At 37.2% G+C, this 21,700-nt stretch overlaps 2 protein-coding genes across 7 annotated transcripts in view; one reads left to right on the top strand and one right to left on the bottom strand.

Moving 5' to 3' along the window:
* Macrod2 (mono-ADP ribosylhydrolase 2) overlaps positions 1 to 21,700 on the bottom strand; it is a 2,207,522-nt gene that overhangs the window by 1,838,981 nt on the left and 346,841 nt on the right. The window lies entirely within an intron of this gene.
* Positions 6,416 to 19,705, top strand: Flrt3 (fibronectin leucine rich transmembrane protein 3). 2 transcript variants are annotated; one of them, XM_045156293.1, is made up of 3 exons: positions 6,416 to 6,557; positions 14,635 to 14,836; positions 16,294 to 19,705. In XM_045156293.1, exon 3 carries the CDS (start codon positions 16,336 to 16,338, stop codon positions 18,283 to 18,285), a length of 1,950 nt encoding a protein of 649 aa, XP_045012228.1. In that variant the 5' UTR covers positions 6,416 to 6,557; positions 14,635 to 14,836; positions 16,294 to 16,335; the 3' UTR covers positions 18,286 to 19,705. The 2 variants fall into 2 exon arrangements, with proteins under 2 accessions (XP_045012228.1, XP_004661588.1); XM_004661531.3 differs by having other exon boundaries at positions 14,635 to 15,385.

Below are 21,700 nucleotides of genomic sequence, written 5' to 3'. Positions count from 1 at the left end.
AATAACAGTATTGTGGTAAAAATCCAATTCCGCTAGGCAGTGCCAATGAGAGACAGTTTTCATGCCATTTATAAATAGATGCAGTAGAAAATAATCTTTATTTCTATTTCAGATGTGTGTCTTTCAACAATATACTTATTTAACTTAAAGAATCTTGACTACAAGGAAGTCATAATCTATGTAAAGAGGTAATCTTGGGCTAGAGAGATTGCTCAGTGGTTAAGGCTCTTGCCTGGGAAGCCTACGAACCCAGATTGATTTCCCAGTACCCTTGTAAACCAGATGTACAAGTAACGTATACTTCTAGAGATCCTTTGCAGTGATTAGAGGCCCTGGTGTGCCTATTTTCTCTCTGTCTGTCTGCCTGTCTGTCTGTCTCTCTTTCTCTCAAATAAATAATAAGTAAAACATATTTTAAAAGAGGTTATCTAAAACATAAGGGGATCTACAGAATCAATTTCAGAAAAAGGAAGAAAAATCTGACAAGTTCGGGAAATCTTCTTAGTAAGCTATCTGTGTACTTAAAATTAGCCCCAATACTGCAGAGATGATGAAAGAGTAAGATGGTTTGCAAGTAATGATTACTTTGGTCCTGATTAAGACAGTATGAACTAGCTATATAGAGTCACTTGGCTTCAGGGCAATACACTTGTATGACATGTAGTACGTGCACATCTCAATAATGAGACATGTATTGATCTGTTCTTATTAAATGGTAGCCATTCCCCCAAAGCTGTCTTAGATACCAATCATGGCCAGAGATGAAGATGTTGTCCTTTGATTTGTAATTGCTTCTGAAAGCCAGCCTTAGTGGCTGTTATCTCCAGGTCTAAACATTCAGGACAATAAGCTGAAGTATTTCTCAAATTGTTTCATTCCCAAAGATAAAATGTGAGAACCCACAGCTCAATTTAACATGAGTGGATTGTTTTATAGATCCTGGCCCCACTCAACCTATGAAGATAAAAAGCATCAGGTTTTAACTGCCTTGATGTGTGCTTTCTCGGGCTTAACAGGGAATTTTTACCACTCCACTTGAAGTCTATAATAGCAAACTGAGGTAGATCCTGTCTTCTTAATTAGGGAAACTGAGGCTCAGAGGGCTGAAGCTCTTTTCCTAGACATGACGCTTGCTCAATTTGTCCCAAGTCTCTGCTTTCTTTAAAAGTCCATTTTAAAGTTTTAGTATTTTCGTTTTTACATTTGAAAAGGAAATATGAATGATTACAGGGTATTGGAGAATGCAGAGAGTTCAAGGGCACAGTCTACCTCATTGAATGATTATACATCATTGCATCTGCATAGCCATGAATGGAGGCCCTAAAAGAGGGACAGAAATGGAGACTACTTTGCTTCCAGTTGACACTAGCTGCCTGCCTCACTCTGTTACTTTGGACAAAGTATTAATATATTCTGAATCACAAGTCCTCCTTTATTTTTTATTTCCTGGGGATACCAACATGGTGCTTGTCCTTGAGGTATGTATTTTACCCCACTTTCGCTAACTTTCTACCAATCCCCTAAGTATAACCATGTAACTTGGGTGCTGAAAAAAAAAGGTGTAATGGAGTGTCAGCAGGAGCACAGGGAAATAAGCACTCTGATTTCACTTTTATTTCTGTTTTAAGACCTGTAATAACACATCTCACTCTGGCAAAGTATGTTTTGGAAACATAGTTTAAAAGGATATATGATTGTTTATAGGGTAAATTTTAAACATTAACCAATAATAAATATCAGAACAAAAAACAGTTTAATATAGCATTTTAAACCTGTTAATATTCTAAGGCATCTGTAACTTGCTAAAAATCTAATTATTTCTCCAATACCCTGTGGAATAGTTCAGAAAGATGTGGTACAGTTCCTAACTGGTGCATTAAGCATCTGGCCTGACTTCACAGAATTCTAGAGAGCTGACTGTGCACACTCTCTCTTTTATTAGCATTGCATAGGCCCATGCTAAGATGTAGTACTGATGTGTCCTGACATGCTTCACTACCTGTTGACAGAAAAAAAGCTGGGCTAGACATGAGAGGGTCTACAAATAGAAAATCTTTCAAAGATGTTTTGGCAACTTTAACAGAAACTCTGGCTTTAAAAAAAAAAAAAGGAAAGAAGAAAATAAGACTAGCTTTAAGTTTATAAATTTATAAAACATGTCCAGGTTTCAGTATGCCAAATTCTTTGAAAATGAGCTAATCTCTAACATTCCTTACTTCCTTCTCAAAGTAACAGAATGGCACTTGCCTTTGGGATGTGGCCACTGTCTATTCTCAGCTGTGTGTCAGTAGGGTTGACTTTACTACAACCCCTGTATCCACCACCCATCTCTCTATTAGCATACAATAGCTTCAGTAATGAGTATGTAATCAAGTTTAGCAAATAAGATTGAGCACAGGCTCTATGCAGGAATTTTGGAAGATCCCTCCCCTTGCTGGATCATTGTGTTATGGACATGTGATAGGTGCAGCAGCTACTACTGAATAGGGAGTCCAGCAGTTGCCAAGGGTCCGCTGTATCAGATGAGTCTGCCAATACTGAGAAGGTTAGAAGAGATTACCAAAGAAAACTGCATTCATGTTAACATATTTAAGAGGTTCTACTAAGCTATACCTGAAGCTATTCCATGTATTTGAACTTCTCAATTATATAAGCACGTTGACTCCAATTGTTGATCAGGCTTAGACCTCCAATCACTTGCAATCAAAAGATTTTCAACCGACAATAGCTCAAGATATTCAATAGACCAAAAGCCTAAGCTGACTTTTTTTCTTACAAAATTTTAAAGATTTTAGTCTCAAAAGTGGTGTTGAAGGAACAGAAAATCATCTAGAATGTTTTGAAATGTTAAATGAACTTTAATATAACCTAAATCTGAAAACATCCTCATTGGAATTGGTTTGGGATCATCTGGTTCTACTAGAAGTTTCTTTTACAATGGTCATCAATGAATATGTGTATCAGAAATGGACAGGTGAGATAGCTTAAGAATAAACAAGTTAGAATACCTGGATTAAATTATCCTCTGAAGTAATGCCTTTCACCTGGGAGTTAATCACTAAAAGAGACAGGGGTAGGTGGACTTGTGCATACATTTTGTTTTTTGCTTTTTTTTTTTTTTTTTTTGGCCTGAATATTCAAGAAATTTGCAGAGCCTTAAACACCTCATTCCAAATGTAATCTCCTCTGTTTTCTATGAGGGGACATCTCACATCTTCTCACAAACAGAAAAACACAAAGTCCTTTGATATGGCAAGTTTCAACAATCTTAGGCTTTAAAACTGGAATGTTACTGTAGTTCATTTCCATGCTATTTGTTTTCACTCTGAGAATGCATTTTCTCATGTATAATATTAGATTCACAGGCTGCCTTACAAAGCACAAGAAATATGAAATAAAAAATACCTTTTAACCCAAAATGTTTACTAGAGCTCAACTAGATTTTAAGTCCTGGGAACATGAGACCATAAGATATACGAAGTCAATGAGGGAAAAAAAAAAATCTCCTATTCTTCCACAACATTCTTATTTTTTGGTTCCAGATCCACTTCAAAGGGAAATTTGAAAAGTACAAAAAAACTCTGTTATTGCCCCTATCCTACCCCGTTTTTGTGCCTTTTTCTCTCACCCCTTAAAACCTACTTTTCAGTGTGTTCAGGGGACCTTCTTAGCAATGTTAAGTACCATGTTATTGGGCATTTACTGTGAGTCATGCTCTGAGCTAATAACCTCAGAAACTCTAAGCAATGTGTCTACAGTCATGTAGCAAAGAGGAAACCCTGACAAACCCCAGACTTTTAAACGCCACCGCTTCCCCCTTACCTACCTATCCTGCCCTTTCTATTGTAAGAACCCAGAGCCCACTTCATCCCACAGCTTAAAGAGCTTCATGAGGAAGATGGTGGGGCTCCTTCTTCAACTAGGATAGCCGTACCATACTAGCAGTTAATCACTAGGAAATCTGATGTAACACGTGGCATTCTTAACTCTTTGAGAGGTAGTACAAAAGTTTATTAGATGAGAACTTATTAATTATAAATTCACCACCAACCAGCAGAATTTCAGGCATCTGTGGTCTGGATAAGAACAGGACCTGAGGTGGGGGCTGGAGCATAAATGAAGCATTACAGTCTATATGCTAGCACAGAGAAGAATGTCTAGGAGTTTGCCTCCAAAATCAGCACCTCCAGAATATATTACATTTTCACAACTTCTTGCAATCTTCGACATTGTATATCAAAGCTTAAAAGGAAGGGGGAAAAGGCAACAATACATAATTGACATTTAATAAATTCTTGCTGCCTTTATTTCCCATGTGATGAAACCAAGGCACAGTGCAGGTACAAGGATGTCACATAAGAAATGGCAGCCAGAGAAATGCAATCCCCAAGCCCCCAGCTCCCAGGCCAGTGTGCTTTCTGTTAGCTACCTGTAACCCAAAGTGCCATTTATCTTCCTTTTCTGTTGAGGTTTTCAGGCATCTGAATGGAGACAACACTGATTAAATATGGACAGAAGCCCACAGGAATTTGGTCAGGCAAAAATTTCCTTTTTAAATAGAACCAACTCCCAAGTGAAAATGGCTTCTAGAATTATTTCATAAAATAATTTAATCCATGTGTTTGTTTTGCAGTACCAGAAAAGAATCTACCCTTTCTTAAAAGATTATCTGTTAGTCCCACCTCCCTTCCCTCCAACAATCTAGCAGCTGCATCCCAGTTTAACCTGAACTACTTAACAGTTCTAAGAAACTGGCTTCTCAAGACATCAGGGTTCTAAAACTCCTACATTGAGTGGGCTGCGGGAAGCCTGCAATGGCACAAACGAAGAGTTAGCTCATCTCTTACCAAGGGCTCACCTTCTCCTTTGATATCAGCCACTCTTGGAGGGAAATTCCAAAGGTGAGCAAACAGCTGTAAGTAAACTAAATAATGCTAATGAAGAAAAACTAATCTACTAGTTTGAAAGACAATAGTCTACCTCCTTTAGAAATAAACATCCAAAGAAGCCCTTGGAAATGACAAAGGATAAAGTCATGAGCCTCTCAGAAAAAAAGAAAGAAAGGAAGGAAGGAAGAAGGAAAAGGGCATATAGAGATATTAAACAAATAACCCTCCAGGTAAATACAGAAGCCAGATTCTTGCCAGCAGCATTAACATTCTCCCACTCTAAGGGATAGCTTGCTTATAAGTTCAAAAATAATTATTGAATGAAAGCAGAAAAGACTAAAATTGTATATAAGAATAAAGTCTGTAATTCTGTTAATTAGGCAGAGAAAATTAAAATCTCAATGTCTTGCAACTGTCAATGTTTATTCATGTACCTAAATTAAAAATAAGTCTAACCCAGGCAAAACTATCACTGAAAAGTTTCTAAAGATGTTTATCACTGAACCCATTTTCAGAGATACAAAAAAAATATCAGAAAGTAAAATATTCTGTCTAGTCTTCAAAACTTTAATTTGGGGACAAGTTCTTAAGTATGAGTAATCTGATATGTACTAATTTCTAAGCAGCGGAGTTCTGCACGTGTGCACATGCAGGACACATGATGCATCCTGTCATTTTGTAAAACATAAAGACAAATCAGTTTCTTCCTCTCTAAAGTAAGATTAAATTTACTTCTTTTTTAAAAAAATCTTTTAAAGCCGCGAGTGGTGGCACACGCCTTTAATCTCAGCACTTGGGAGGCAGAGGTAGGAGGATTGCTGTGAGTTGGAGGCCACCCAGAGAATACAGAGTTAATTCCAAGTCAGCCAGAGCTAGAGTGAAACCCTACCTTGAAAAACCAAAAAAAAAAAAAAAAAAAATCTTTTAGCATTCCCATTTCCTTTCACCTAAGTAAATCAGTATTTGAACTGTCTTCTATCCATGTATCAAATATTTACAATTGGGATTACCAGCCTTCATTTTGTACATCTGTAACATGACTGTAACTAGGCAATAATAAAAATAATTTGACTTGGGGGAAGTTCTCTTCAATACTGATGGCTTAGAAATAAAAAGAAATCTGTGCTTTTCTATTACAATCTCATGAATATCTTTCTACCATGTCTGTGTAAGTATGCTACCACCACTCTGTCGTAGTAAACTTTAGAAAATGTTGAAATTCCAAAGAGCTGCCTACAAACCAAATGGCATTCTGGCGTTGGCAGGCCGGGCGGATCATTTGGGCTTCTCTGACCCCCTCTAGCGTTGGCAAGACTCATCTGTCTGATTATCCAGTTACCTCACCGAACCAGCGCGAGGTTTAAGTCCTGCCCATCTATGACATCACCCCCTTCCTCAACCACTGTGAGGTGAAGCTTTAAACTTCAGACTTGGAGGTGGGCTGCGAGGGAAGGGCTGGATGCTCGGCGGCGGCGCTCGCTCGGTCCCCCGCGCAGGAGCGAGCAGAGCGGAGCCGGGCGTCTGGGCTGCGGCCGCGGGGCTTCGTGCGCGCTGGACCGGCGCGGGCTCCGGGACCGGCGCGGAGGAACGGTCACAGCCCCGACTCGCCGGCAATGGGATTACAGCTGTAGCAGAGCGTAGACCGGATTGCTTTTCTCACCTTCCCGGGTAAGTGTCTTCCATGTTTTCCTTTTGCTTTTTTCTTACGGTCGCCCCCAGAAAGTTTAGCTTGCTTTTACTCTCTGGAGAGGAGCGAGGAATCCAAATGGGGACGCTTGCTGTGGCAGCATCAGCAAGAGATGTGCGTGCTAGGGAAATTTTCGACTAGATAGCTGGATGCGAGAACTTTCTCAGAACCTGCTTTCACTTAAAAGCAGAGATACGCTCTGTCTCAAAAAAAAAAAAATAGCTTAATGGAAAACTACAAGTTGTAAAGTTAGGTATTTTAAGTACTGGGGAATAAAGGCAGGTTTTTTTTTTCACAGACAGGGAAGCGAGAGGTCTTGCGAACTAGCTGTATCTCGTGTGTGTGTGTGTGTGTGTGTGTGTGTGTGTGTGTGTGTGTGTGTGTTATGATCACCGATCGCTGTTTTTGCAACTGTGAAAGAAAATCAATATTCCCTCAGCCGGAGAGAACGCAGTACGAGAAAGCATGCATCCTGCTCCCCAGGCCAGGACGCCTCGGCGGAGGATGAACAGCTAGCTAAGCTACACCTAGAGTGCAAGCTAGCCTTGCCAGCCTGCCACCCTGCCGCGGCTCCGGCCCGCACCCGGGCACTCCGCATCTTAACTAGTCGATTCAACTCCCAGTCGCACCAGAGCCTCCCCCCACACCCCCCCAGCAGAACGCCCAAACCCATCGCTTGGGCGAGAGTAGTATGTGACTAGCATAGTAAACTGGCCAAGTCGGCTCAGAAAAACTAACAAAGCTCACCCTGGAAGCCAGGCTTAGTATGTGCACTTGAGTTCAGGGTAGCAGGGAAGAAATAAATAAATAAATAAACTCCCTCACCAAATGGCATATACAGAGTATCTATTCACTTGGAACTCACAATGGGAAAATCATACTTGAAGCAAATGTATTTAGACTGTAAAGCTTCTGAAAGTTAGTTCAATGTTTCTGCTCAAAAAAAAAAAAATTTTGGTGAATTAGGTCTGAAACAAAATGGTTGCATAAAGGTAAAGCATGCAACAGGCCCATATTTTCTCAACATCGGGACGGGGTAGTTTCATTTATTAGGAATTAAAAAGGAAAAAAAACCTTCCTCCTTTTTGGTTGGTTTGTTTTTTAGTTACAGAAGCAAATCCTCTAATGGCTTTAATAATGAACTATTTAAATATTTCTGAATAGATCTGCTTCAAAATGTACATGTTTTGGTAGCATGAAAGAACATGAATCGAGCCACTAGAAAAGTGCATTTAGCTGTAGCAGTGCTTTCTTTCCTTTATCCCTAACTGCTTAGGAACATGCTGGCCAGCTGCAAGCATGAGCTTAAAAGGATGGTTTCCTTTCAGGTAGGCTCACTCAGGACTGGTCCAGAGTGGCAGATAACTGATAGTCATAAGAAATTGACTCTTTTAAGTTCCACAATACTAGTATTATTACCATTTCTACAGATATTAATCATACCAGATTTGACTTATGTAAAGATTGGCAATACCAATTAAAATATATGTGCATATATCTATCCATTAGCCTAAAACTAACCAGGTTCTAGAAATGTGACTACATGTACTCGGTACATGTACTGAGAAATTAAAGCATAATTTTGTTCTTAAATAGAACACTGCCAAAATACATCAAGTCCAATGGTCAGCAAAGATATGAGTGAAGTGAATAAACAAAATGAATTAATAGTATATTCCAATAGTAACATTTATCAGTCATTGATTGGGTTTTTTCATTTTTCTGCACATCCCTTTTAAAATAAATTCTGGTTAGGTTAAAAAAAAATGCCCAGTTAAACACTTCCTAAACACAATGTTTGTGAAATACATAATTGGACAGCAAATAAAGTTTTCACCAAAAGTCAGAAAGACAGTAGGGAAATTTGTCATAACTGGCAGCAAAATAGAAGGTATGTTTCTTCTGCTTTCAAGTGTTAATTAAGGAGTCTCCAATTCTATCAAAACTTTTACAGAGCTAAATGAAGCAGTGTGAAATAAATTTGGTTGAAATCTTGTGGCTGTCAGACTTTGTTAGCAAGCTATTAATTATCTTTATCCCAGTTTCTTCTCAAGCTATATTGCCAATCAAATAGAAACTCCAGTTATGCTCAGCAGCTCCTGCCTAGGGACATACGACCCTAATGAACACTCAGCCCTTGCATATGAAAAATACAATTGTCAGTTTTAAACATGCAAGTGCAATGCAGATATTTTCCCCCCTGTGCTTTTTCTGGCCACACATCCTCAAGGGTTTCCTTCTTTCTGGATTATTTTGAACAATTCTAAGCCCTACATAATCAGCAGCAGGGCATTTGCCTTGTTTTAATATTATTTGAATGTTTCTTTCTTACCTTTTAGTTTTGATAATTTCAAGTTCATATGAATATTAAATTAAATCTGGTTATTTAAAAAATACTTGGTTTAGAGTTGCTATTTCAGTCAATTTCAACCTCCCTCTCTTTTTAAAGGTGGGTGGGCTACATAACAAAGAATGTGATTAATGGAAAAGTCCAAAGCTAATTTAAAGATTCTGAATAAACCCCTCCATATATTCTCTTGTTATTACCAGTTCATTTAAAAAGCAGTATAAATAGTTTTGTGTCTCAAATGAGAAACACCATAGATGAAGTCAAGGAGGGAAATAAGATTCAGTGAACTTTTCAAATGCTGTGATTCCTTCCCTCCTTCTTCCCTCTGCCCCCTTCCCCCCACCCCCACCTTTTGCCCCAGAGGCCTTCACTGCTCTTCTCAACGGGAGGCTTTGTTGTAATTAAACCAGAGAAAAACTGGCCCGCAGCAGCCAGCCTCTGACTTGCGGCTTCTGAAAGCAGTGTTCTGGTAGAGTGTACCACCCCCCAGCGGGCAAAAACTCTACTGTAAGACTCTCGGCAATAATAATCCTCAAATTGGCATTTTCTCTTCAGAACATAGAAAGGGATGCTAGTTAGCCTCTCCTAACATTCTACTGCTTCAAAAATACACCAAAAGTCAGCCAACCAAGAGAAATGCCTTCTGGAAAAGGGATCCTTTTTTTTAACCACAATAGATATATTCATTCCAAAAAGCAATTTCCAGAGTAAAAATGCAGATCAGTATTACTAAATTTGGTTAAACATCACAAAAAAGTTTTGAAAGCCACTTTATACTATATACAAGAGCAGCATTCGGGATTTGGTTTTATCCATTAATTAGCAAGAACTCCACTGAAATGATTTTAAGTAGAAAGGAATAAAATGAAATTAACTGAATAGCTAAAGATTCATTGCTTTACATATGCACAGTCTCTCCTAGCCCAGAATCCAGTGTCAGAAATGCATAAAAAGCTTCTTCAGGTATTAGTCTGTTTAAAAGGGGGGGGGGCGTAAGAAATTGCTCTCACTTGATGAGACAGTGACAGCTTTTGTTCTTTATTCTTTGGCTTTCCATGCACAAGTTACCCTGGCAACTTTGAAGAGAACACCCGCAGACCGCATTTGGTTAAACACCATGTTTAAGAATGACACGGGACTGTGGATTGATCGGCTTGGGTGTTTGTTGATACTCTTCATCTGCTCTGAATCAATAAATACCTTACTTAGACATGAGAAAGCAATGTGTTTCACGATTGTAGATGTCTCACCAACCAGTACAGTGCTTGCCACACAGTTGACTCAACTGTGAACTAAACATTTGAAAATTTACATATAAAAGCTTGGATTCACACAGTGAAAGGAGGAATTTCAGGTTGGCAATGGCAAAGTGGCTGTCTCTTTTAATAAAAGCAGGCATACTTTTAATCACAGTCACTTAAATGTCAGCATGAACTTAAAGCACGTTCCCTGCCCCAAGCCCTCTTACCTCCATTTGTTTGTTTCTCTAATTCATTTAGTGTGGAGACTAGGTACACACACACACACACACACACACACACACACACACACACACACACACAAGCACATAATTATATGTTCTTATTATATGAGAGAGAGAGAGGGGGTCGCTAAATCCTAGTTTGCACCTTTGTTTTAAGGTTGCTTGATTTAACTTTATAAGCCAATGTAAATGATTCGTTTATCACAAATTCACTGGGAAAAAAGGATGAGTAACATAAAAGGAGAACACAAAAATCCTTTTGGCTTTGGAACTTTCATCCCTACTTTTCCATAAATAAAACAAAACCTTCCTCATGCTAGAAAGTAGTGTGGATAAAACCAAGTATGAAAAGGCACATTTGCTTCTCTGCCTCTCAGCAAACCCTTCAGACTTCATGACTCTCAAGAGGAGAGTTAGAGGTCCTTCTGCTTGCCTGGCATTAAACAAAAGAATTGGAACTTTCCTGAAATCTGATGATCGTGGAAAATCTAGCTACCAGACAGGCTGCTTAGAAAACATTCTGCTGTCACTATCAACCAGCCTGATGCACTCCAGCTTTTCAGTTTAATCATACATGTTGTTTACTTGAAATACAATTTGTTGTTGCAAAGACTCCACATTCACAGGTTGTACATTTGGTTGAGCAATTCGAGCCTTCATAAATAACTTCTCCAATATGCTATATTCTAATTGCATGCATTCCAACCTAGCTAGAAAGACTCACAAACTTGGACAGACTTGGTAAGCATGTATTTTCTGCAGTCACAAGGTTTACTCAAAATAATACAATTAACTATGATTGAAGGATCTACACACTGTCTTTTTAATGTTTTTAAAAGACACCAATATGGAGAAATTATTCTGTAAGGCAAATGGATAAAATGAAACCCAAATCTCAAACCTCTTAGTTTGATTTAAGATACTTTTTATAAAAATGAATATTCACCAAATAAGTCATATCAAAATCCATTTAAATAAAAGGAAAAATACAAGATGTAGGAAATTAGCAGAATCATCACATAACTTTTGTGTTAATGCTAGCTATATTCTCAAAACCTAAGAAACACCTTCTCATCCAGACATTCTCACATCCAGAATATTGTAGTGGATGAGAAGGAATCATATAAACAAGGAGATTGCCTCCAGCTCTTGATTTTCTTTAAATATCAGTTTACGATTCAGATACAGCTTAACATTATTAGCTTTCCTAAAGCAAAAAGAGAATAGCATCCTTATCTGTTCATGTGTTTTCTTAGGTTTATTATGAAAATAAGGTTTTTCAAATTTAATAGCTACATTATAAATGCAAAAAACTCTATAATTTTTTACTTTAAAAGAAACAATAGAAGATCCCTGTTAAAATTTTGATTCACCAGTGAGGTGACTGCATTCTTTTGACTAAGGTTTTAGTGTTATATACTTAAGTAATGATTCCACTAATATAATTTTAAAACATTCCACTAAGTAACCAGGGCTCCATTTGTTTCCCCCCAAGTTACCTCATTAACAGTATTTTTTCTAAAAGATCGATTGCTTTTTGTTCAGAAGTAATGACCTCTTTCAAGCCTATGCAGACAGAAAAGCTCTGAAGTTGATGTTGTGGAAACCTGGCCACAGTGTTCATGCCAGTGGGGGTCATTTTTCTTTTCATCATTCACATTCAATTACGAGGTCTTTGAGTGAATATGTACATCTACCTCAGAAAGGAAGTCCAGGTTTAGAGGCTAGATTGCTTAGTTTTTGATGGAGAGATCATTACAGCACATAATATACCAAAAACTACTGTTTAGCACTATCCTATGAAATAGGAGGAATCTATAAAATGATGTGAAATGCAGTCAGACATAAACTGAACTAACTGTTCTGAGCTGAAGTAAAGACAGTAGGGGCAAGTCACAGGCATTGAAAGCAGAAGCTTCATATGTGAATGGCTATCCTTCACAAGAAACCTTGTTGAGGATTTGCCTTTTGTTTCAATGAAATTTGGGGAGAGGAGAATGAAATTATTCTCAGGACATAATGAGAATTAAGGTTTTTTGATTATCCTACATTATTTCCTCTGTTCTATTGATTGCAAATGTGAGTTTACATATCAAACAACATCTCTTGGATAAAGAAATGTGAATCAATACATATACTCTTAAAATAGATGAAATGCATATAAAACAAAAATGGTAGCTACTTTGTGTCCCATTCTCATTATGTGTTTGACCCTCCTCAGAGTAATCAACAATGTTTACAACCCCATTCAGATTCATCATATCAACTGTAGAGAGCCTCTTGCCTTACCAATGCTTCTGGAATGCAAGAAATACTTGACTATTGGCAACTTTAAACAGGTTCTTACTTGTTATCTTCACAATAGTTTTTATTATGTTCATTGAAACTTAATTAAAGTAATTGTTTCCTTGACTTGAATTAACTACATTATGTTGGATAACTCTCAAGCTTAGAAAACATTTAATAGCAAAAACTTAATAATTTTTTTTTTTTTTTTACTTTTACTTATTTGAGAGATAGAAGGAGGCAGAGAGAAAGAGAAAGAATGGGTGCTCCAGGGCCTTCAGCCACTGCAAATGAACTCCACACAAATGTAACACCTTGTGCATCTGGTTTACATGGGTCCTTGGAAATTAAACCTGGGTCCTTTGGCTTTGCAGGCAAGTGCCTTAACCACTAGGCAATCCTCCAGCTCAGCAAAAGCTTTTTAAAGTAACTTTTACTTCAGTAGATTGTTTTCCCATTTTCACACACTCAGCAACAGTTTACAAGAAAGGATACAACTGAAATTCAACAAAATGAACACAATGCTCACATTGAACAATGGATATTTAAGCTATCCTCTGTGGGCACTTTATAATATTCACTAGACAGCTTTACCTTTGTAGTTGCTGCTATTTTTGTTGTCTAAGTAATAAATTACATGCATTTGTGTTTGTTTGTTTCTGTTACTATGGTCTTTGTCATTAGCATCTAGTGGCAAAGTGAAAAAAAAAGGAATTTTCAAAGGAAATTAGAAACATGACTGTGGCCTTGTTTAATATACACTTTCAGTAGACTAAATTCTGCAACAGATGCTGCCCTTGTTGGATGCTAGGTAATAACTGGCAGAGAAGCAAATTGCTTCTTAGTCCTTAATTTCAGGGTCAAATATTCCCATGTTACCAAAATGTTCCCTATATGTACAGAAAGCACCTAAGTGGTGAACCTGCATAACTGTACTCTTACGACCACCTATCCACGCTTAAAGTAATTCTCATATGTGCTTCATCAGGATAATGGGCAAAGTAGTCATCAAAAATCACTCTCTCTTTAATCAAACCTAAAGTCTTTCAGAGATTAAAACTGCACATAGTGGAAAATGGCATTTTGTCAGAACTTAGTGAGAGATGTCTCATCATGTTTTCTTCTGTTTCTAAATGGCCATTCTGAAATAAATAGAAATAATTACCCATTCCAGTAGGAATTTTTTAAGGTGAGTGTGCTACAAGAAAGGTACAATAGAATTCTCCTAAGAAACTAATTGTGACTCAAACTTCTGTTACCATCTGGGCAGGGACATCTGAGTGTGTGGTGTTTCTAGATCACCTAAGAGTCCTCTTATCCCCTCAATAGGAAGGTGATGGCATCCATATTCTGCAATTGGGAAAGTGGAACGTTTGCAGGAAGCATCAAACGGTGCATTGAATAAATCAAAGAAAAGCATTAAAGCAAAATCTTTTCAACACTTTAAACTATGGACTGTATGACTTTGTAAGACCATGTTCAAAAATGTCCAAAACATTATTACCATAGTGTTGCTACTTTAAAAAATACATGACATGTATCTGCTCCTGTCTTTGATGTGTAGTTATTTTTTTATTTTAAAATAATTTATGAGTGAGAGTTAAAAATGAACTTTAAAAGATTACCCGGAATTCAAAAGCCCTGGAAAGGAGGCTTACTGCCTCATAAATGAAATTTTGACTCTGTGTTTCAAATCAGTGTGACACTAAGAACAGTTAACACTAGAAATTATCTTTGTATACAGTTTTGTCATCAGCTTCTACTTAATTTATATGGTAAAATGATAAGCATAAAAAACAAAGAGGCCAACCTATCACCACCAGCTCTTGTGATGAAAAATATGTTGCTTAAAGAAAGGACTGATGTTCAAACTCTAGTAAATTTCCCTAGTATGTTAAAAGTTCATTATTAATAGTATTAAACTCTTTTATTTTCCCAGGAGCTGTTCAGACCCAGCATCTTTTAAGGAAGAAAAATACAAAGGAAATTTAGTGTGCTTCTCTTTTCTCTTCATGAAGAGTGATTGAACTGTTTCCCTTACCTCTTAAGAGGAGAATACCTGTTCTTGTATAATTTGACTGTGACAGAAACTCTGAGAAAGCAGCAAGGAGCAAAAGCTGGAAATAGCGATTTCACAGCAGGTAATCATACCTCAGGATGTAGCTACTGTACAGAGTTTATACTTGGATAATCCTGGATGGGAATAAAGGTAGGGGGTAACTGCCTGAAAACCCCATTACTATACAGGCCTTAGCATCATGAATGGCTTTCTTCATGAGGATCTGAAGTTACTATCTCTGACCACATTGCACAGAAGAGCCAATAAGAATTTCAAAGAGGGCAATTTCTACCAAGGGAATTAAGCTACACAAAAGGAACCTTCACACAGAAACTCTATCAGAGAGAGAAAAAAAAATTAGGAAGCCACGTGTCCTACATAGTAAGAGGAAGCTGGATTGTTTCTGGCCCCTACTTTAATGAGCTTGCCCACCATGCTGAACCACAGCTGGAATGTGCATTGACAGCAGCGAGCCTGATCTGGAGGTGTGTGCGGCATAGGATTACTTGAATAAACAGTGAAGAACATTTCCAAGGACTAAAGACTTTTAAGTCCCTACCCCTCAGCAAGAAAATAATACATGTGCATTGGACTCTTACCCACGCAAAATTCACTTACTTCGCTCAATAAGGTAGGAAAAATATTACTTTATTTTCATGCCTAAAGTTCTAAAGGCTGATTAATACCTAAAAGGGCTGAAGAGATAGATTACAAAATAGGTCCATTTAAATCTGAGATTCTACAACCCATGGGAAAAGGTGAATCCCATGGTAGCTTAGAATATGAAGACAGATCAATGTACTGTGAAAACATGCAACAGAAATATGGATAAACTTATTAAAGTCAGCAGTATCTAACATTTAAAAAATGAATACAAAAACATGGAATTTTCCACTTAGATCAACTGGACGTTAGCCATTTAATTCTTTCCCAAAGTAAATGGAGGATTCTTACTGTCTTTCTAGAAATACCTTTAAAGGATGTATCATATTTAAATCAAAGAAAATAAAATCAAAGCAAATGACTTGCTTCGCTAAGATTAAGGATCTTATAATGTATATAGCTATAACTGAATATTAAAAGTATAGACATTTTATTACACATTTCTACACCTATATATTCATTTACCTAATAAAAAAGAAATAGAAATTTTGTTTTTAAGAAGATTAGAAATATAACAAATTACATACCTCTATGTTAATTACTATGAATATTAAGAGAAAATTAGAAACTAGATAAACTTGGTGACTAGCTGCAAAGCTGATATCAAATATAAATAAAGTATTGCAGACTCTTTAATAAGAGTAATACTTAACATTTCAAAATGAAATGGATTTAAACATGGTACTTTTTTATATACCATAAACATTCTAGGTAAAGAATTATATGATGGTACTCATTGGCAGATAACATGTTCCTCTCTGAAAATTAAAATAAGTCACTACAGAAGTTGTAGTTTTGATGTGTGTCTTAAATCCTTTTCAGTATCCTGGAATGACTGTCTTCTGTCATTTCTTTTCTTTTTTCACTCCATTATAGTAACAGAAGCTACTTTGTACAAAGACCTCAACACTGCTGACCATGATCAGCCCAGCCTGGAGCCTCTTCCTCATCGGGACTAAAATTGGGCTGTTCCTTCAGGTGGTGCCTCTGTTGGCTATGGCTAAATCCTGTCCATCTGTGTGTCGCTGCGATGCGGGTTTCATTTATTGTAATGATCGTTCTCTGACATCCATTCCATCGGGAATTCCAGAGGATGCTACAACTCTCTACCTTCAGAATAACCAAATAAACAATGCTGGGATTCCTTCAGATTTGAAAAATTTGCTGAAAGTAGAAAGAATATATCTATACCACAACAGTTTAGATGAATTTCCTACCAACCTCCCAAAGTATGTAAAAGAGTTACATTTGCAAGAAAATAACATAAGAACTATCACTTATGATTCACTTTCAAAAATCCCTTATCTGGAAGAATTACATCTAGATGATAACTCTGTCTCTGCCGTCAGTATTGAAGAGGGAGCATTTAGAGACAGCAACTATCTCCGACTACTTTTTCTGTCGAGAAACCACCTTAGCACAATACCCTGGGGCTTACCCAGGACGATAGAAGAATTACGCTTGGATGATAACCGCATATCTACTATTTCTTCACCATCACTTCAAGGCCTCACTAGCCTGAAACGCCTGGTTTTAGATGGAAACTTGTTGAACAACCATGGTTTAGGTGACAAAGTTTTCTTCAACTTAGTTAACTTGACGGAACTCTCCCTGGTGCGCAATTCCTTGACTGCTGCACCAGTGAACCTTCCAGGCACAAACCTGAGGAAGCTTTACCTTCAAGATAACCACATCAACCGGGTCCCCCCAAATGCTTTTTCTTATCTAAGGCAGCTCTATCGACTTGACATGTCCAATAATAACCTAAGTAATTTACCTCAGGGTATCTTTGATGATTTGGACAACATAACCCAATTGATTCTTCGCAACAACCCCTGGTATTGTGGATGCAAGATGAAATGGGTACGTGACTGGTTACAGTCACTACCTGTAAAAGTCAATGTGCGTGGGCTCATGTGCCAAGCCCCAGAAAAAGTTCGTGGCATGGCTATCAAGGACCTCAATGCAGATCTGTTTGATTGTAAAAACAGTGGGATTGTAAGCACCATTCAAATAACAACTGCAACACCCAACACAGTGTATCCTGCTCAAGGACAGTGGCCAGCTCCAGTGACTAAACAACCAGATATTAAAAACCCCAAGCTCATTAAGGATCAGCAAACGACAGGGAGTCCTTCAAGAAAAACAATTACAATTACTGTGAAGTCTGTCACCTCTGATACAATTCATATCTCCTGGAAACTTGCTCTACCTATGACTGCTTTAAGACTCAGCTGGCTTAAATTGGGCCACAGCCCAGCATTTGGATCTATAACAGAAACGATCGTAACAGGGGAACGCAGTGAATACTTGGTCACAGCCCTGGAGCCTGACTCGCCCTACAGAGTCTGCATGGTTCCCATGGAAACCAGCAACCTCTACCTATTTGATGAAACTCCTGTTTGTATTGAGACCGAAACAGCATCCCTTCGAATGTACAACCCTACAACCACCCTCAATCGCGAGCAAGAGAAAGAACCTTACAAAAATCCCAATTTGCCGTTGGCCGCCATCATTGGCGGGGCTGTGGCCCTGGTGACCATTGCATTTCTTGCTTTGGTGTGTTGGTACGTTCACAGGAATGGATCCCTCTTCTCAAGGAACTGTGCATACAGCAAAGGGAGGAGGAGAAAGGATGACTATGCAGAAGCTGGCACTAAGAAGGACAACTCTATCCTGGAAATCAGGGAAACTTCTTTTCAGATGTTACCAATAAGCAATGAACCCATCTCCAAGGAGGAGTTTGTAATACACACCATCTTTCCTCCTAATGGGATGAATCTGTACAAAAACAATCACAGTGAAAGCAGTAGTAACAGAAGCTACAGGGACAGTGGGATTCCAGACTCAGACCACTCACACTCATGATGCTGGAGGACCTAGAGCAGACTAGGCTTCCGGTTTTTTAAAAAACACCTAAGAGAGGTGATGGTAAGAACTCTGTTCTACTGCAAAACACTGGAAAAGAAACTGAAAAAAGCAATGTACTGTACATTTGCCATATAATTTATATTTAAGAACTTTTTATTAAAAGTTTCAAATTTCAGGCTACTGCTGCGATTGATGTAGTGGAGATGCCTGAACACAATTCTATATTTTAGTATTTTTTAGTAATTTGTACTGTATTTTCCTTGCAAATATTGAAGTTATAAACCATTTACTTTGTGTTCTACTGAGTAAGATGACTTGTTGACTGTGAAAGTGAATTTTCTTGCTGTGTTGAACAATCAGGACTGCATTCACATGAGATCCTTGTATTATAAGCACAGGCCATTTTTCACTTTGGTATTAATACAATGTAAAAAAGAAACCTGGCTGAATGAGAAAAAATAAATTTCAAAAAATAATTATGAAATAATGTTCCAATTATTAAATTTGTATTATCTCAGTGGTATTCAATAGCTCAGAACATGTGAAGTAATGGGCATTATCACACATGCTGCACATCTCACATTTGCCCCAGGCAAATTAAGTATCCTTAAGAGAGAATTAAGCATATTTTCTGAACAAAGCATACCAGCTGGCATAAAAGGAATGTGAAGTCTGCTGTTAAAGCCACTGTCAACAAAACTTTAAGAACAAAGGACTTCACAAAAAGTAGTAACATAGGTGTGCTTCTTGGTAAGGGGGGATGTGTACTTATAAAATATGAAAACTTGCAGTTGTATAGTATAATCAACACAAAAACTAGAGTTGCATCTTGGTTTTGCCTCTGACATCCTGACTTCTAAAAAATAAATTCTAAAAACAGAATTGTTAGTGTTTATAATATTTTTATCATAAAAGATATCAAACATAAATCATATACATTATTAAAGAAATAGTATAACCATAGTAATTTTGCTCAGCAATCCAGACAAAGTAGAACTTTGCTTAAGTGAGAACTTGAAAGAAAAACAAATTATAGAAATCAAATTTAGATTTGGCTAATATGAAACATTTTAACAGTGTACATAAATGTTCAATTCGTTTTCACAAGGATCAGGAATACTGCCCATTACTGTCACAGTTCTCCAGATATGACATAATGAACTTGTAATGTAACATTTCTTTATAGCTTCATATTGAATTGTGAGCTACTACTTGTTTAAAAAACATATCATCTTATGTTGCCATAATTTTTTTTTCAACAAAAAACCAAAGTGCATTGTACGCCCTTTGGCCAGTCTTGTATGTGCCTTGATCCAACGCTACATGTATTCAGCTTTTAAAACTCGACAAATTTTTCATACTTACTTAAATATGAAAAATTATGGTCTTATTGCTGAATAAAACTTAAGAAAAAGTACAGAATAACCGTGCTTGCTTTTGGGATTATGTTACTATCACTAGAAGTAGCAAATTGCCCAGCACATTAGTCCTAAACACCCCCCATGTATTTTTCTAGGCATAAAAATAAAAGTTGAGTACAAATAAAAACAATAAGCAATATGTAGAAGCTGTTTATGTATCGTTTTACTTCAAAGAGTCAGTGTTGCATGTGTAAGTTCATTTCCTTCTATCTTACATACACACTACATAGATGAAAACTTCAGGAATGGTGTTAGGGTCTTTTATGTACACTATTGCCATTGTCTAACCTGATAACTTTTTAAGGTGGTCTTGGAGAAGCTAATTGGTTTTTGTAAATGGTCTTTTCCTCAGAGTGAGTGGGCATCAAAGGGTTTGAAATCTATCATCCACTTAGCAGATATGTATTTCAAATCAAGACACCCCTCCTGGCTCAGTACCCATACATTTAAAATGGAATCGTAGCAATGCCACTTACCTCACAGGGTTGTTGTGAGGATTATATGTGCTGACACGAACAAAAATACAGTGTTCTGAAAAATGTATGTTACTACTAATCTACTCTGTTCCCAGAGGTTTGCTAGATACTGCTGCTTCTATACTCTGCCAGCACAGAGACTTTCAACCTACTGAAACCTTATTCATTATTCAGTCACCACCATCAATGGATGGTTGTTTTCGATGAATAACTTCAGCAAAAGTAAATACATTTAACACTAAGTATAGGGAACATTTTCGGAAGGAAGTTTGACTTTGCTTTTTGAGACGTTTGAGTAATTCATCTCCAGTTCTACTAGAAGTCAGGGAAAGGATGAGATAGTTCCATTAAGTCTCATTATGTCCATTTCTTTAAAAAGCTAGAATTAAAGACACCAGTCAAACTTTCAAAAGCCCAAAATATTTTCATGTGGATTATTGGAAACACATTTGTACATCAGCATATACACAGAGAGCTAAGTGGATGAAAGTATACTTTTTATTTAGGCACAAGTCTACCTTACAAGGCAACAGGTTAATAAATAAGTTACACATGCATTTCCATATTTTATGAAGTAAATTTTCACCTTTTCTACTAACACATTACTATATTCTACATTAGATATGAACAGAAAATTATGAGAAAAATCAATCCTGAAAATATACAATATAGATTTCACAAGAATACAACTGGGAGAGCCAGGGGGAAAAATAAGGAAGAAAAAAATCACATCCTGGTTGAATGACACAAATCAGAAATTGCTTTTAGATGTAGTAGCTTGTAACATCATTACATTACTGCATTGACACTCTCATTTCCTATTAAAAATGACACTGTGTTCTGTCTTTCAGCAAGACTAGTTTGTTAAAAGTATTACTCGGAGCCAAAGCAGCTAGTTAAAAATAAATAAATACTAACTACAGTTCCTGACCAAAGCACACTTTATGGCTGCATGCAACAGGATATTTTCATAAGGCATCCACAAAGACCTGTAGATGCTCTAAAGGACCTTTAAAGATACATATGGAAGGAGCCCATCCACTGTTAAATTATTTTAATATTAGCTCATCTGCTGCTGAAGACAATAGTGGCCTTTAACATTACAATCCCTTTCTCCTACTTAGCATGATTAACAAATCTTAATTCAGAATAATTGCAACTGTACTACTGTACCTATTGGTTGGGGAATTTGGGTTAAATTAGCAAGATTTAAAAAAAAAAAAAAAAACAGGATGAACCACTACAATGCTTTTTTTCTTCTAGAACTCAATGACTTTCACTGAATGGCTTCTATATTATTAAAAAAAGAGAAAGAAGGTTTCCCTCAAGATGTGTGCTACCTATGGAGTGAATGACATAAACATGCAATCTAATACAAGTTTATCACTTCTTAAGCACAGAGAAAGAAGCAATTACAGTCATTTGAATGGATCAAGGACAATTCATAAATAAGGTAAAATCAGGACTGGGTCTTAAAGTAATATAAAAAGACAGCAAGAAAAGTTTATACCTGCC

This window comes from Jaculus jaculus, chromosome 8, assembly GCF_020740685.1.
Source record: "Jaculus jaculus isolate mJacJac1 chromosome 8, mJacJac1.mat.Y.cur, whole genome shotgun sequence".
NCBI lineage: Eukaryota > Metazoa > Chordata > Mammalia > Rodentia > Dipodidae > Jaculus > Jaculus jaculus.
This window is presented reverse-complemented; position numbering and strand designations above follow the sequence as displayed.

Excerpts from the sequence above, each read along its gene's own strand:
- Flrt3 (XM_045156293.1), top strand. The coding sequence starts at position 16,336 with ATGATCAGCCCAGCCTGGAGCCTCTTCCTCATCGGGACTAAAATTGGG.